A 14283-nucleotide genomic window follows, 5' to 3' on the forward strand; every position below is an offset into this window, starting at 1 on the left:
TAAATATACACAAAATATTCGCCTATATGGTCTGATGATGATTGGAGTGTCCAATCGAAATCGATCACCACTTACCATCTTGTTTGTATATTTGCCGTCTTGTGAGTAAGAGTATAAGCGTAAATATATGTTTTAAATGTTATAAGAAGTTTCGGTACTTACGTATTATACGGAGGCCACTTATTTTACAGCGCGCTGCGGCGGTTGGGTTAAGTTGGGTTATCATAAATATGTTTGTAGAACTTTCCTAGTTTCGTTATGAATCGAACTATACGAGATGAGTCATAAAAACTTATGATAACCCAACCTAACCTAACCGCCGCAGCGCGCTGTAAAATAAGTGGCCTCCGTATAATACGTAAGTACCGAAGTTTCTTTTATTTACTTTCTGTAAACTTACTAAGGTATTAAAAGAAACTAAATGCAGATTGGTACTGATTTGTTCTGAAATGGAAGTGCACTACTATTTACATTACCGTTATCTCAATGTGTGTCTAACTAATTAATTATTTAAGTTTATAATATAATACTTATTTTGAGACCAAATTAGTCTAATTATTGAATTAAATTTTACTAAAACATAAATTAAGATGACATATACCACCGATTATCAAAATTAAATATTATTTAAATAGGGAATAAATCTGATATAGGGAATAAAAAATGTTTTTCTTAAATTTGTTATTCTTCTAGAAAAACATTCCTAGTACATTGGATAAAGATATAATTGAATAACAAATTATTTTTACATATGATTAATGATGTTTTAGACAACTAACTATGACAATAACTGTCGAAATAATCGGCGGATATATCCACCTATAGTCACAGAAGGGTTAATAACTCATGGGATGTTAAATTTCAAGTTTATTTAATATTTATAGACTAACTTTAATGTTTGTTACAGCCGAGGTGGAGGGCTATGGACCATACAAGCCAGTGCCCCCACCCAAGCCACTGACTGCTGGCCCCGCTGCATCTCCCCCGCCATATAGGATGCCCCCGTACCCCCTGTACAGCGAGCCGTCCATCCCTGGGTCTGCTGGTGGTGATCCTACCCACTCCAACCTGCACACACACTCCAGCAAGTTTCCGGTACTTATCAAATACAACTTTTCGATTTACGATATTAGTATTGAATAAGTTTGTTTATAGGCAAATGTGTACAAGCACTTTGTAAAAATTTTAACACTGCCTTTTTATGATGGAAAATATAGTCTTTCTACTTCTAGTTACTTTAGGTTAAAAATATGTTCCAGGTATAGACAGGGTTTATTTTTTGGTGTTATTTATGACATAGATATTTTTCACTTCCTATGGAAACCTTTTGTTGGATAGCGTTTTTAATTGATACCCCAATGATAAATGGCACCAGGGTCTGGTAAAAATCTTGTTTGGCAAACACTAAAACAACTCGGCTAGCCAGAAGGCTATCTAGCCTTTAGAACTACAACTAACTAAAGTTAGTGTTTTAACCACTTCATCAAATAATGATACGTCGCCAGAAGAATGCCCCCCCCCCGGAAAATTACCCCCCCCCCCTCAAACGGGTTCCTACATCATGTTGACGGTCAGAAATCAAGGGGGGGCAGTTTTCCAGTGACAGACACTCAAGTTCCATTGTCAAACTGTTCTCAACTAATCTAACCCAACTAACCAAACTTGCTGTAACATTTCAAAATTATGTTTGATATTCCTCACAAGCCTTTTCTGTTATCAAACGGGATTACTCTAATTAAAAGTACTATGATAATTATTACGTATGAATTCATAGCATCAGGGGGGTAGTATCCCAGTCGCGGACACGGCTACCATATTGGCTAGTTGGCAGATTTTGTGAAGTCAGATTTCACCTGGGGGAGTGGTTTTTCGGGGGTAGTATTCCGCATACCCATAATGATTATGCGTTGGGTTACAGTATACTCGTATTTGTGCCTTGGGTTACAGTATATCTGTGCCTTGGGTTACAGTATTTGAATATATATAGGGTAAAAAAACCTCTCATCTGAGGTTTGATTGAATCCATTACTTCCTTCCAAAGGTATTTATTTTTATACACAAGAGGCTTCCATGCAAGTAAAACCATGCAAACTTATACTTGGACTACCACTTTTGATCTTATGATTTTTTTTAAATAATTATTTGACATTTTCATTTCCTTGGCTTCTTTGTTTCTCAACTGCTTCTTCTTTGGTCGTCCAGGGGTCTCCTTTTAGGGAATCTCCGGAAATTTGCTTAGTCAGCAGGTTTGCTGATGTGGCAATAACCTTTTACTTCATCTTCCCTTATCTTCAATCTCCTCTTCATGTGTGGTTTAGGTAAAGGAAAAAGGAAGTAGACTTGGCGTGTGACTTTAATTTTCAGCTCTGATTTTGAGAAGTCAATGCTGATGGCTCTTTGATGTTTTAAAACTGGACCCTGCTTTATCATTGAACTTCAACTGGTCTTAGTCAGTGTCAAAACTATTCAGTTCATCTTTCTATTTACATTCATCCTGTACATATTGTTTAACTACCACTCAATCAAGAATTACAGTACACAATTACATCCCGAACTGTGTCATGCCCTCTTTTCTTGATTCTCTCCCCAACTTTTAAGTTTGATGAAATCTGAGGACCCTGCAGCAGCTTTGGGTCATAGTAGAATCACTACTTCACCCCTTCGTTTGCTTCTGTCATTTAGGTACCTTTATATGGATTCAATCTCTCGTAGAACATGACGTACCTATGGATTTCTTTGGTGTAAATCACACAGTTAGATAATCTGCTCAGTTGGTACCGGTATCACAAGAGATTCCAGGTTGCTAGGTTGGCAGCCATGCAGTACACAGGATGTGAGGACTCGGGAGTTGTGTAGCGTGAAGCTTGTGTCTGTATGGTTCATGGCCCAGCAAGGCCTTCAAACTCCACTGCTTGTGTTAATTTGAATATCTTAAACCCCTCCACTGTGCCTTTGAGGTCTACGAACTAATGTTCGGATGTGAATATAACTAGACAATTTGTGATAGATTTTACCACTAGACTGGGGGGTGCCAACTATAAAGTTTAATTAAACTCTTGTGGACTGCTAAATAAATAAAAAAAATTAGGTGCATAGTTTTGGTTCAACATACTTAAGCAAGGCTTTGATTTTGACACTCCCATTGAAAAGTTTTAGCTAGTTTTAGAATATGATAAAAGATATGTCTACTTTACTGTCCAAGAGTGAATGGAGACCTTAGCTAACTTAGGTGGTTTTGGTGATCTAAAAAAAATTATCAACTCATAGTAAATTAAATTAAATATAAAATTGAAGAAAAATGGCATAGACATAAATACAGTTCACTATATGATTAAACAAATATTTACTGTAGTTTATACATCAGAATGACTAGACGAGATATGTCACTCATGTAGTAGTGTTAACTTTTTTAAAGATCATAACATTTGATCTGAAAACAAAATAAATTGTAAATTGAACCATTTTCCTGAACCTACAAAAAACTAGTTTACACTAAAAAAGGCTGTCGAGCAAAGAAGTTAAACCTGATATTATAATTTCCTACTCATGTCTCCAACTCATTATGACTCATAACCCAGCAGACATCCACTTAATAACAGCAATGATGCGAGACGAACATGGACCATGGTCTAGGACAAGCTAGTTAATTAACTATAATGACAATGGAGTTGTCGGGTAGGTTTGGTGATGCCTCGGTGTTTGATTAAAGCAAGGATGACGCTCCTAGTTAGTCGCTACCAATTACTTTTTGTTTCTGGTAATTGTGGGAACTTTTTGTCCGTGAGAACGTTCACAAGTGTCCGAGACTTGACACCAAACGCTTCTTCGGCTCTTGCGGACGTATAATTTAGTTCCATATTGTAATCGGTTCTGTGAAACGGTGAAGTAAAATGGAACTGCGGTTTGTGTCATTTAAGTTGTAGTGGAAAAGTGTTGGTAGTGTTGGGGTGTTTTCAGCCTTCTTCAGATATTTATGTAGTGAAAGAAGTGGAAATTATTAAATAGAACTCTTTTAGAATGAGATTTAAGAGACACATGTTATTACTCAGGTATTTTGTTGTTATTTATCATTTAGTTGTGGCTGTTAGATCTTTCATTACATCAAAAAGAATTTTAAATTATGTAAGCTACAGATAAGTTTAACTTAAGTTCAAAAAATACTACTTGATGATGTATTTTATAAAGATTTTTTTTTCGATAAATAAGGTAGCACATTGAAGATCAATTATTAACAGGACATAAATTTTGTTTTATAAAACATTACAACCAACAGCAGAACTTACATGTCAATCTTACTAATATTATAAATTTATGAACATAAATTAAGATTACAATCAAAGGAAGTCATATAAAATACAGACAAAGAGGAAAATTTAAATAATCATAATGTATAATCTCATCTTTTTAAATAAATACATTAGCCTGTATTGAAAACCCCTGTAAGAAATTACAAAAGTACATTGTAGAGTTCTATATGTTGTAAAATTGCATAGAGAAATAAAGATTTGTTTAGAAGTTTATATTTTCGATTTTTACAATCTTACTTAATATTGGAGGAATTAGCAAAATTGTTTCAAATACCTACGGTTTAGATAATGATTTAAAAATGCATTAATGAATTTTAAATTAGGTAGAAAAGGAATTGTATTCAGGCCCCTGATGAACTCTCACTAATGAGAAAATGTGTACATATACAACCTTCTGAAAACTCCATTTGCCATTTGTGCTCATTTTTAAGTCCAACTCTTTTCCGCATACACATCCATCAATGTATTTCAATAGGGTTTGACATCTTGGAAATCTGAAAACAAAACATAACGTGATTCATATTAGGCAAAGCTGTCAATTTCTTCTTAAATTGTTATCAGCTTCTACAACAACAAACATTTTTTGGCTCTGTAAGAAACTTTTAAGAGACCTCAATATTGACAACTCTCTTAACTTTTTTCTAATTAATTTTCTTACCACTTGTAGATTGAGCGAGAGGTTATTCTCAGCAGCACAGACAAGAACTCCAAGATCCCTATACTGAACGAGTACCGCAAGAGGCCCAAGGGAGCAATTGCACCTGACGCTCCTCATATACAACTTGCCTGGACGGAGGACCGCAGGGTACGTAAATACAATTATACATTATATCTTAGAATAAGGTAAAATAATTAAATCTTTTACTTTTAGATCACAAGATGAACCTCCCTTCTATGTACTGGCTGTGCAGCTATTTTTGTATTGAAATATATACTGTACTATAAAACCACAGAATAAGCCACTTACAGAGAATGTTCTATTTTCAACTTCAAAATTCAATTTTTTCCTTTAGTTAACCGATAAACACATTCTCTCACAAGCCACAACTCGGAACCCAAAAGCGCTGAGCCTAGGCCAATACTAATATGAAAATAGCCGATTAGGATTCCTTTGTAATGATTTCTTTGTTCCAAACTTCAGAAAATGGAGTCTTGTGACTTCTGTCTAGAAGGATTTAATATTGCATTTTAGACTGAGTATTAACTGGGATACACAATCTGGGAAGATAATGCGATCAGAGGCCATGAAAGTAATCATAAAAAATAAAACATAAGTTTCTTATTTTTATTTATTAAGATTTTGAACTTAGAGAACACAATTTAGAGGGAACATAATTTTTTGTGAGAAAAGAAATTAGGTTTTAAATTCTGACATTGATGTTTAATATAATAATTAAAAAAATTACAATAACTTCATCATAATCCCTTATTCTCAATGTATGTTTATTCTCTTATCTCTTCCACAAAATCTTCTATACAAATACATTATGAACAATTCAGATTGAACTTGAAAAAAATAATTTATAAGTGAAAAAGTGTTAGGTTGAAAATGTTTATTACTAGTCAAAATTATGTATAATTTTGATAATATTTTAGGACATGGACCAGATTCACTCTCACCCTCAAGATAATGTCGGAGCTCATCAACTTTACAAGGTATAACTATATTTTTACTTCTTCTTTCTAGAGTTCATATGAAGTATCACAGACGATGTATTTGATAGGATGAATTGTTGTTTTTAGTAGTGAAAACAGCAAACCTGTTTCTTTTAAATTAAGTTATTTATTTATGAATATGTTATAATATATCTTTACCTAACCTTACAAACATCTATTCATGTCTTAATGTCATGAATCAACTAATTTAAATGTTTTATGAAGTAATTAATGGAATTCATTTTAAATTAGTAACAATGTACGAATATTTTTTTATCTTAGAATAATTATTTGTTAAATAACAAACTCATATTTCAATCTGTTACAGGCCCAACCCATGACATTACTTGACTCTAGTCGTGTTTCAGAACCTTCTCCTATAAATGGCTTCCACAGGTTAGACAGCAACTTACAATACTTTGTTACTGGTACTAATACTTGCACAATTTGTGTTAGCAATGTTTGTTATATTGTTGAAGCTTATAAACTGAAAACTGTCCTTGATAATTGGGCTATAACTATACAAGGCATCTCATTCCATGCCTTACTCATGCTCTATTCATAGTTCAGTTAAAATACATATTCTTTGGTCCTGTCTTGGACCTCAATAACTCAAACCTTGATACTTTGAATTTGTTTATAATCCCCATAAATCACAATGTTAAAAGTACCTTAGCTATAAGTCAAACTTTTAATGTGTTTAACCCCAATTAGTAGAATTAAACAATTTTTGATCAGTAATACTCAACCTCTATAACTCAAATTTTCCTGTTATCAAGCTTTAATAACCAAATTTTACCTCTATGTTGAAGTTCACTATAAGTCTGAAGTCTATAAGTATGAGCTTAACTCTTAACTTAATAACTTTACACTTTTCCGTACATTGCAAATCAACTGTATTTTAATTTCCGTCGAGGCGTGATAATTCAATTTCCTTTGTTTTATTGACGAAGTGTTATTAAATGTAAAACGTAGACACACAACAACAAAAGAAAAGTGATTAAGGTAGTTGACAATGGGTAAAAACAAGTGAAATCACCCAGCAATTTGGAATTCTGCCTAACACTAACAACAATTTTGAAAAAACCGGGTAAAGTATGAAACTGAAGGTGGAACAATGATCAATCAATAAGAAAATATTTTGGAACAATGAGTTTAAAGACTCGGATGACTGTGTTTAAACATGTTTAAAACAGTGTCAAGAAAAAACAATTCCTATATCAGGATCGATTTTACAAGAGAAGGCCATTTGTACGCATGATAATTTTGTTTTGCTTCCACAGTTACTCTCGTATGCTATTGAGCTTGATTTATAAAGGCTGTCTATGTAAAAGTCGTGTTATAATGTTCATGACGTATCATCATACCTCATAATACATCATCGTCGGAATCACATCTCAACACTTCAGTGTCTCAAATTTTTGGTACACAGCACGTCCATAACTTGAACCTTGCTTATTCGAAAAACTTGATAACTCAAATTTTGATCATACCCCCTTCAGATTCGAGATGTCGAGGTCCTACTAGTTAAAATACTGGAGATAAAATAATTTGCTCAAGATTGTTTGAACTGAAAACATATCACAACAGTTCAAAGTATATTTTATTTGAGATAACTTTTTAAAAAATGCTCTAAAGGTTTTCCAACCTAATACAAATGATTTTTACAGTGGCCAAGGTAGTTCCACAGGGGCAGTGCCTCGCACCCCTGCAGCACACTCCACGCCTGAGGGGGAGGGTAACTCCAAGCCCTTCCCCTCCCGAACATACCATACCATCAAGGACATCATCAGCAGCAAATTCAACAAACGCAATGACAAAGTTGAGGAACTCAGGTACGTTATGCTAAAATGTTAAATTTTTTTAATTTTACATAAGATAATTAATAGATTTTCTGGTTTACATTTAAGATTTGGCTCTGCAGAAGGAAGTCTTTATTAATTTTTGTGTTATTTAAATTCATAGTGAAGGTGACCTCAATTCAATTATCAAAGTACAATTAATGCTCTTTATTCAACACACAATTAAAACAAAGTAAACATTACAACCAGATGATTTATGATTGTAAAATAAACAGGCAATAACTATAGACATTAGGGATGTAACATATTTACTTGTTAAACTCTACGTGGACACCTTGTTTGCAAAGGGTAAAGCCATAAGTACTAAATAATCTTCACCCAATATTTCCACATTAACTTATGGACCACGTAAGTTATCATCCTGTACAACGATGTTTTTCTTTTTACACCCAAAGTTGCATGTCAAATAACATAGTTGTCTGTTGCAGCCCTCAGAGTCAGTTAAGACAACACGGGGTGTATCTGGGCACCCCTAGCAACTCTGGTCCCACTCAACCTCCTCCTAGCAGTGCTGAGATCATGCGACGAAACCAGGAGATACAAAGACAAATCAAAGAAATGAAGGAGGCACAGGATGATGGTGGCTTTCAGGTAGGGAAACTTGTGAAAAGTATGAGGGTCGTCTGTATATTCAGGTCATGGAGCACATTGCAGCCAAACAAGCTGGTACAAAACTGAGACCAATGTTGTGTTCTCTACTTTATCCGCTACTGTTCTTGCCAAATCCCACAACCAAGGGACAAGTAGTTTTGTGATAATATTCAAAAACGTTGTTAAAGAAAATTGATTCTCCCGCCAAGTACAAATCGCGTTCTTTGATTAGATTTCCGTAGTCTCAGTCATAAACCTTTATTGAAGTCTTTCACCAGTTGACAGGAAACTAGAGTAAAGTGTTTGGAGTCAAAAAAGTGCCTAAAGGATATGGGGTTTTAGAGGTAAAATGAAACAGTTTTCCATGGTGAGGGCAGACTACTGTTGTTCACCAGTCTCTGTTGTGTATGCCTAAGAAGGCTTTTTAAAGCAATAAAGTAGACTGTATTTGAGAGGGATATTGAATTTAATTTTGGTTAAAAATATAATGGACTTTTGTTTAGTTTTGACACTTTGACTGGTCCCTTCGAGAACTTATTTTCAATGTCCAAATGTTCACGCAAATTAGTACACACGATTTACAATCAAATTAAAAGGGTTAAATGGGCGCACAAAAGAAAGAGTAATAAAACAAGAAAATAGGAGGAGAGAAGATAGAATGAACGATGCTACACAAATAACATTATTACGAGGAAGCATTGCACTTGGAAATACAAATGTTTACAATTAAATTTGTAATGCTGCATTGTTGGCCATATGAGGATTAATGCAATTGACTCTCTCCTCTGTCACACTGATCAGCAGTGAAGGGAATTTCGCATGCGAATCTATTATGACTGAACGTTTAGAGGAAATTGCTGAATTGATACGTGACTTTATAAGACCATCAAAGAAAATTATACTAATGCCTAAAAGTCTTAAACTCACTGATCAGCAAGCAAAATTTCCTTAAATTCAATCTTTGTCTTCTGGAAGATGATGAACGCCCAATGCCGGCCTTGTGCAAATGTTTAAGGCTTTCAGTGCACTTCCCTAACCTAGCACTTGCACCTTTTCTATGTCAAATCCCTTTTCTTCATACATATCTGTTGATTGGCAACAGTAAGTAAAAGGGATTGCTTACCGAAACCTTATCACACAGAACAAGATTCATGCTTGGCGCGAACGTCACATTTCCTTCATATAGTTTTTGGCTATTATGAGGAGATTAATTATCTCTTAGAGGTGGGAACCAGCTGGAATAGTGAATGAAGGACAAATAAAATTCACAAATTGTATTTTACAGACAGACCTTATAAATTTAGTGTTTTATTTGTAAACAAAAGCTTTAGAGTATACAGTTGCAGATTTAAGGAAACACATTACAAGGTGATTTACTGAATTGGGTAGTTGTTGAATGAATGTACATTTAGCAGGATACATCTATACTCAATTCCACGTTTACCATGCAATACAGTTCTTGTGGATATCTACATTACGGGAAACATTATGCTTTTTGTAGTGCAGGTTACAGTTGCGTTAACTACCATTGTGAAGGCATTGAAATATATTTGACTTATTTCTATAATATCACAGTGTTTTTGTGAATAATTTAGATTTTGACGATGGTATAGCCAAAATAAGTAGGTACTTAAAATCCTCAGGAAAAAGTAAAGGAGTGTTTTGCAAGTTATGATGTTTTTAGACAACTTAAAATGCAATGCTTATAGAACCTCCGTATTGGATGGTGAACATGGAATGGAGTAACTGCTACTACCTTAGACACTCAGGCATTTTTACATTGCAAGACATTTCACTACCAGAATAATAAAACAAAAATATGTTATGAATGCATACAATAACTGTGACAAATCAGATTAAACATGTTTCAACTGTGATTTTCCTTGTCGCCAGGAGGTGATGGGACGTAACTACAACACGGCAGGCAGCAGTGGAGGCCCTCGCCACTCCATGATCGAGATGGAGACTCCTCGCAGACCACCCCAGTCTCATACTGAGCCTAGTCCTCATCACCAGAGGTCAGTTTTGTTTTGTCAATGTTATTCTTTTCTGCTGGTTTGGGAATATTTGTTTAAGATTTTAGCCGGAGGACTGTAATTTTTTTAGTATTGACATTTTTTATGCCAGTAAAACAAACACTTTTGAAGGGTTCTAAACTCTTTCAAATTGTGATAAGCTGGGGATCGAACCTGTCGAAAGAAGTCCAGACGCCAGCTAACCACTATGCTCTGAACACACCCTTGCTATCCCCCCTCTTTTTCATTTTGATAAGAGCAAGATCTGAGGATATGTTCATCTAGGCTGTTAAATGTTACATTTGTTTGGAATTAAAATATAGTTTATCTATACAATTGGTATATACAATTTTTTTTAGGAACTGCACAAACCCTGGTCTTGTTACTACTTAGCCTTTTGTTGAGTGATATCATTAATTAACATTCCAATTTTGCATCTGGGTTCAAAATCAATCTCACTTTGAATCAAAAGAGTGATCTTCAGATTTGATGGCGAGTGCCATAACTACTCCAATACCTATATAAGATATTGGTAACTTCTATTATCAAGGATTGTACAATAATGTTATGTGCTGTCGTTCTTGGAAGTAACTTAGATGATTTAGTTGAGTATCATTTTACTCTTCCTCAACGTATTTCTAAGCTAAAGCATTTCCTTCAAAAGCAACAAATGTACTAATACTCAAGCTTCCTTTCATACACAAGTCTGTATTTTGACTAATCAATATATTTTCTCCTGTAGTTTTGAACCCCAGCATCCTCATTAACCTCCAACTTCCTCATATATCCCTCCTTCATAAAAAGATTGATAGTAATGTTGAAGAACATTTCTCATAGTCCTGTGGTATGTCTGAGTAGGTCGGCTGCCAGTGGGAGTGGCAGTGTGATGAGGCCAGGAGACGTGTATGGACGACATTACCCTGACACCGGAGGATATGGTGTTCCTGGCACCCGACGCAGCGTCTCTGAGGCAGAGAGTGCGAGGAAGGTTAGTTTATGAAGCTCATTCACACTTATTACTGATTACAAAATATGGGTAATTATTGTTTTTATTTGTCTATAAATTCCAAACAACATAAATATTTATTCCAAAGCAATAATTTTATCATAATACTCAACAACTTCCTGTATTATTTCAGGTAGAGGCCGCAAGGAGAGAAGAAAGGTACTACTTCCAGCAACAAAACCAACCAAGGCACACAGATCCTAGAGCTAGCAAAGAAATGGAGAGCATGGGGGTTTACGTGTCTCGGAACCCAGGAGACCGTACATCCAAAACACCAGAATCAAGGACTCCAGACTTCAGCCGGAAAACTGAACGGGATTCTAGGACACCGGATTTCCACAGGAAGAGCGAACTACTTTCAAGGACGCCTGATCTGGAGAGACGGATAGAAAGTGAAAACCGAGTGTTGCGTTCTCAGTCTGTGGAAAGGTTGGACAGTCGTGATGTGAACGGAGATTGTCGGATAGAGATGGACAGGGAGAAGGAGAGAGACAGGGAGAAAGAGGAGGAAGATGATGAAGAGGGGGGATTTAAGGGAGGGGCAGGGGGACAATCAGACTCTGGGAGGGGAAGTACAGTGTACAGCAGCGGAAAAGCAAAGACGGAGAGAAACATTGATACCAGCCCGGAGCCAAACACAGTCACAGGTGAGGAATGTGTAGAAAAAGATCTTAAGAACACCCACCAATGAATCATAGTGTGGGTATTGTTAGGTCGACTCACACTTTTCTAAATGCTATGATTAATATGTGAACCGATAAGTGACACAAAGAAACACAGGTTAGAAGCAACAGCCATTGTAAATGACTTTTTCATCACTCTTACAGAAAGTAGCTATTTTCAATAACAGCTGATATAAAATTAAGTAATTGTTTCCCAAGCTCTAATTCAGAGTAGCGAGAAAAAGATGAGCTGATGCTCTCAATCCAGTTCTTCATCTGCCCACTACGCAGAGCTGGCCTTAGGCACGTTCGAAAAATGCAGCCACACAGGGCGCCCTGAGGTGCAACTCAGGGGGCCCCAAGCTTGGTGCAAAATCAAAAAAATTTTATTTTACGTTAATTATGAAAAATTTACAAGGGAAGAGTATAAATACTAATATTAGGCCTATACATTGGATTTATTATTGTTAGTATAAATGGAAGGGGCCCGAAATTTTGGGGAAAAAACATTCCCAATCATCGGGACGGAATTACATTAGGTTCAGGATTTTCTCAGGACAGGTTTTGATACAATACAATACAATATTCTTTATTGTTAATTCGTCAAGAATTACAATAGTGTCAATACAATAGTGAATTGTACATGTTAATTTTCATAAAATTCCTTTATTGAGTAGAAGGGTCTTGCGATTAGCCACTTCTTCAACTCCTGGTGTAGCTTGTTGCCAGTCAGGTCTCTCAGGTAGTCAGGTAGATGGTTCCTCAGCTTGCAGCCGGTGTAGGAAGGTTTTTTCTCCCAAAGAGTTGTTCGGTGAACTGGTAGTGCAAATTTGGAGCCATGACGGGTGTTGTAGTGGTGCAGGTCTTGGTTTCTTGGGGGGTTTATTTCATTCACATACTTTATAGATTCAAGTATGTAGAGAGACACCACTGTGAGGATTCCTAGGTTTGCGAATGCTAGTCTGCAAGTCTGTGGTGGGACAAGGTTGGCGAGGGCTCTTATGGCTTTCTTTTGAAGGACGAGAATTCGATTCATATTTTTTGTTGAAGTTCCTCCCCACACTGTCAAGCCATATCTAAGATGCGACTCTACCAGTGCGAAGTAACCACGGAGAGTCCGCCTATGTAGTTTATTCTTCTGACGACATATATTCCAGTACTGATTTTTTTGCTTAAGTGGTTGATGTGCTCTTTCCATGTTAGTTTGTTATCAAGGATAACACCGAGAAATTTTGTGTGGTTTTCTATTGTTACATCCTCTAATTGAGGGACTATGTCTTTTTTCTTACTGAAATTCAGAGTTGTAGTTTTTGTGGGGTTTATTGCTAAGTCATTGTTCTTTGAGTAGAGGATAGCTTTATTTAGGATCGATTTTGAATTAAGGTAAAGGTTTTGGGCTGTGTTGTCCTTGATCAAAATGGTTGTGTCATCTGCATACATGATTGCAACAGCATTTTCACTCTCAATTTGTTTGGGGAAGTCATTAGTCAATAAGATGAATAGAATCGGGCCTAATACAGAGCCTTGTGGAACTCCTCTCGTCTGCTTGCTTTTTGAAGATTTGAAACTTTCTGTGACTTCATTTGATGAGTTTTTCAGTTCCACAACTTGTGAACGTCCCGTTAGGTAGCTTTTGAACCATTCTAGCGCAGAGTTTCTTATACCGAGTCTTTCGAGTTTCTTGCATATCAGGTCGTGGCCCAGGCAGTCAAAAGCTTTACTGTAATCAAGGAAGATGGCGGAAATGTATTGTTCGTTTTCTATCTGGTCTAGGACGTACTCAATTAGTGCTGTTATAGCTGAGGATGTAGATTTATTCTTCCGAAAGCCATGTTGGCTGTCAGTTAAGAGTTTGTTATCATTAAGATGTGCCATTAATCTAGCCAGAGCAATTTTTTCTATGATTTTAGAGAAACTGGAGATGAGAGAGATGGGCCTGTAGTTTTGAGCATTTTCAGTTGGTCCTTTTTTATGTTTGGGGTATATTTTACTGACTTTTATGGCGGATGGGAATTTGCCTTCTTTAAATGATTTATTTATAAGATAAACCAGAGGAGAGATGAGTTCTTGAGAGCAGTGCTTTATCATCTTAGAGGAAAACTCGTCCATTCCACTTGATGTTTTGGCTTTTAGGGAGTTTATTATCGTTTTAACTTCTTTATAGGATGTTGAAGTTAGGGTAAG

The 14283-nt window shown here is 35.9% G+C and overlaps 1 protein-coding gene across 1 annotated transcript in view; it reads left to right on the forward strand.

The window, feature by feature from the left end:
* LOC128985179 (NHS-like protein 1) overlaps positions 1-14283 on the forward strand; it is a 77284-nt gene that overhangs the window by 55587 nt on the left and 7414 nt on the right. Inside the window, exons 4-12 of the mRNA XM_054404562.1 lie at positions 908-1095; positions 4975-5112; positions 5904-5963; positions 6292-6359; positions 7634-7798; positions 8254-8416; positions 10310-10434; positions 11290-11419; positions 11571-12084. Of these exons, the coding sequence (XP_054260537.1) occupies positions 908-1095; positions 4975-5112; positions 5904-5963; positions 6292-6359; positions 7634-7798; positions 8254-8416; positions 10310-10434; positions 11290-11419; positions 11571-12084 (1551 nt within the window). The remainder of the gene's footprint in view (positions 1-907; positions 1096-4974; positions 5113-5903; positions 5964-6291; positions 6360-7633; positions 7799-8253; positions 8417-10309; positions 10435-11289; positions 11420-11570; positions 12085-14283) is intronic.

Source organism: Macrosteles quadrilineatus, unplaced genomic scaffold (genome assembly GCF_028750875.1).
Source record: "Macrosteles quadrilineatus isolate MER2022 unplaced genomic scaffold, UCM_ALF_1.0 Scaffold_2__2_contigs__length_208266976, whole genome shotgun sequence".
Taxonomy (NCBI): Eukaryota; Metazoa; Arthropoda; class Insecta; order Hemiptera; family Cicadellidae; genus Macrosteles; species Macrosteles quadrilineatus.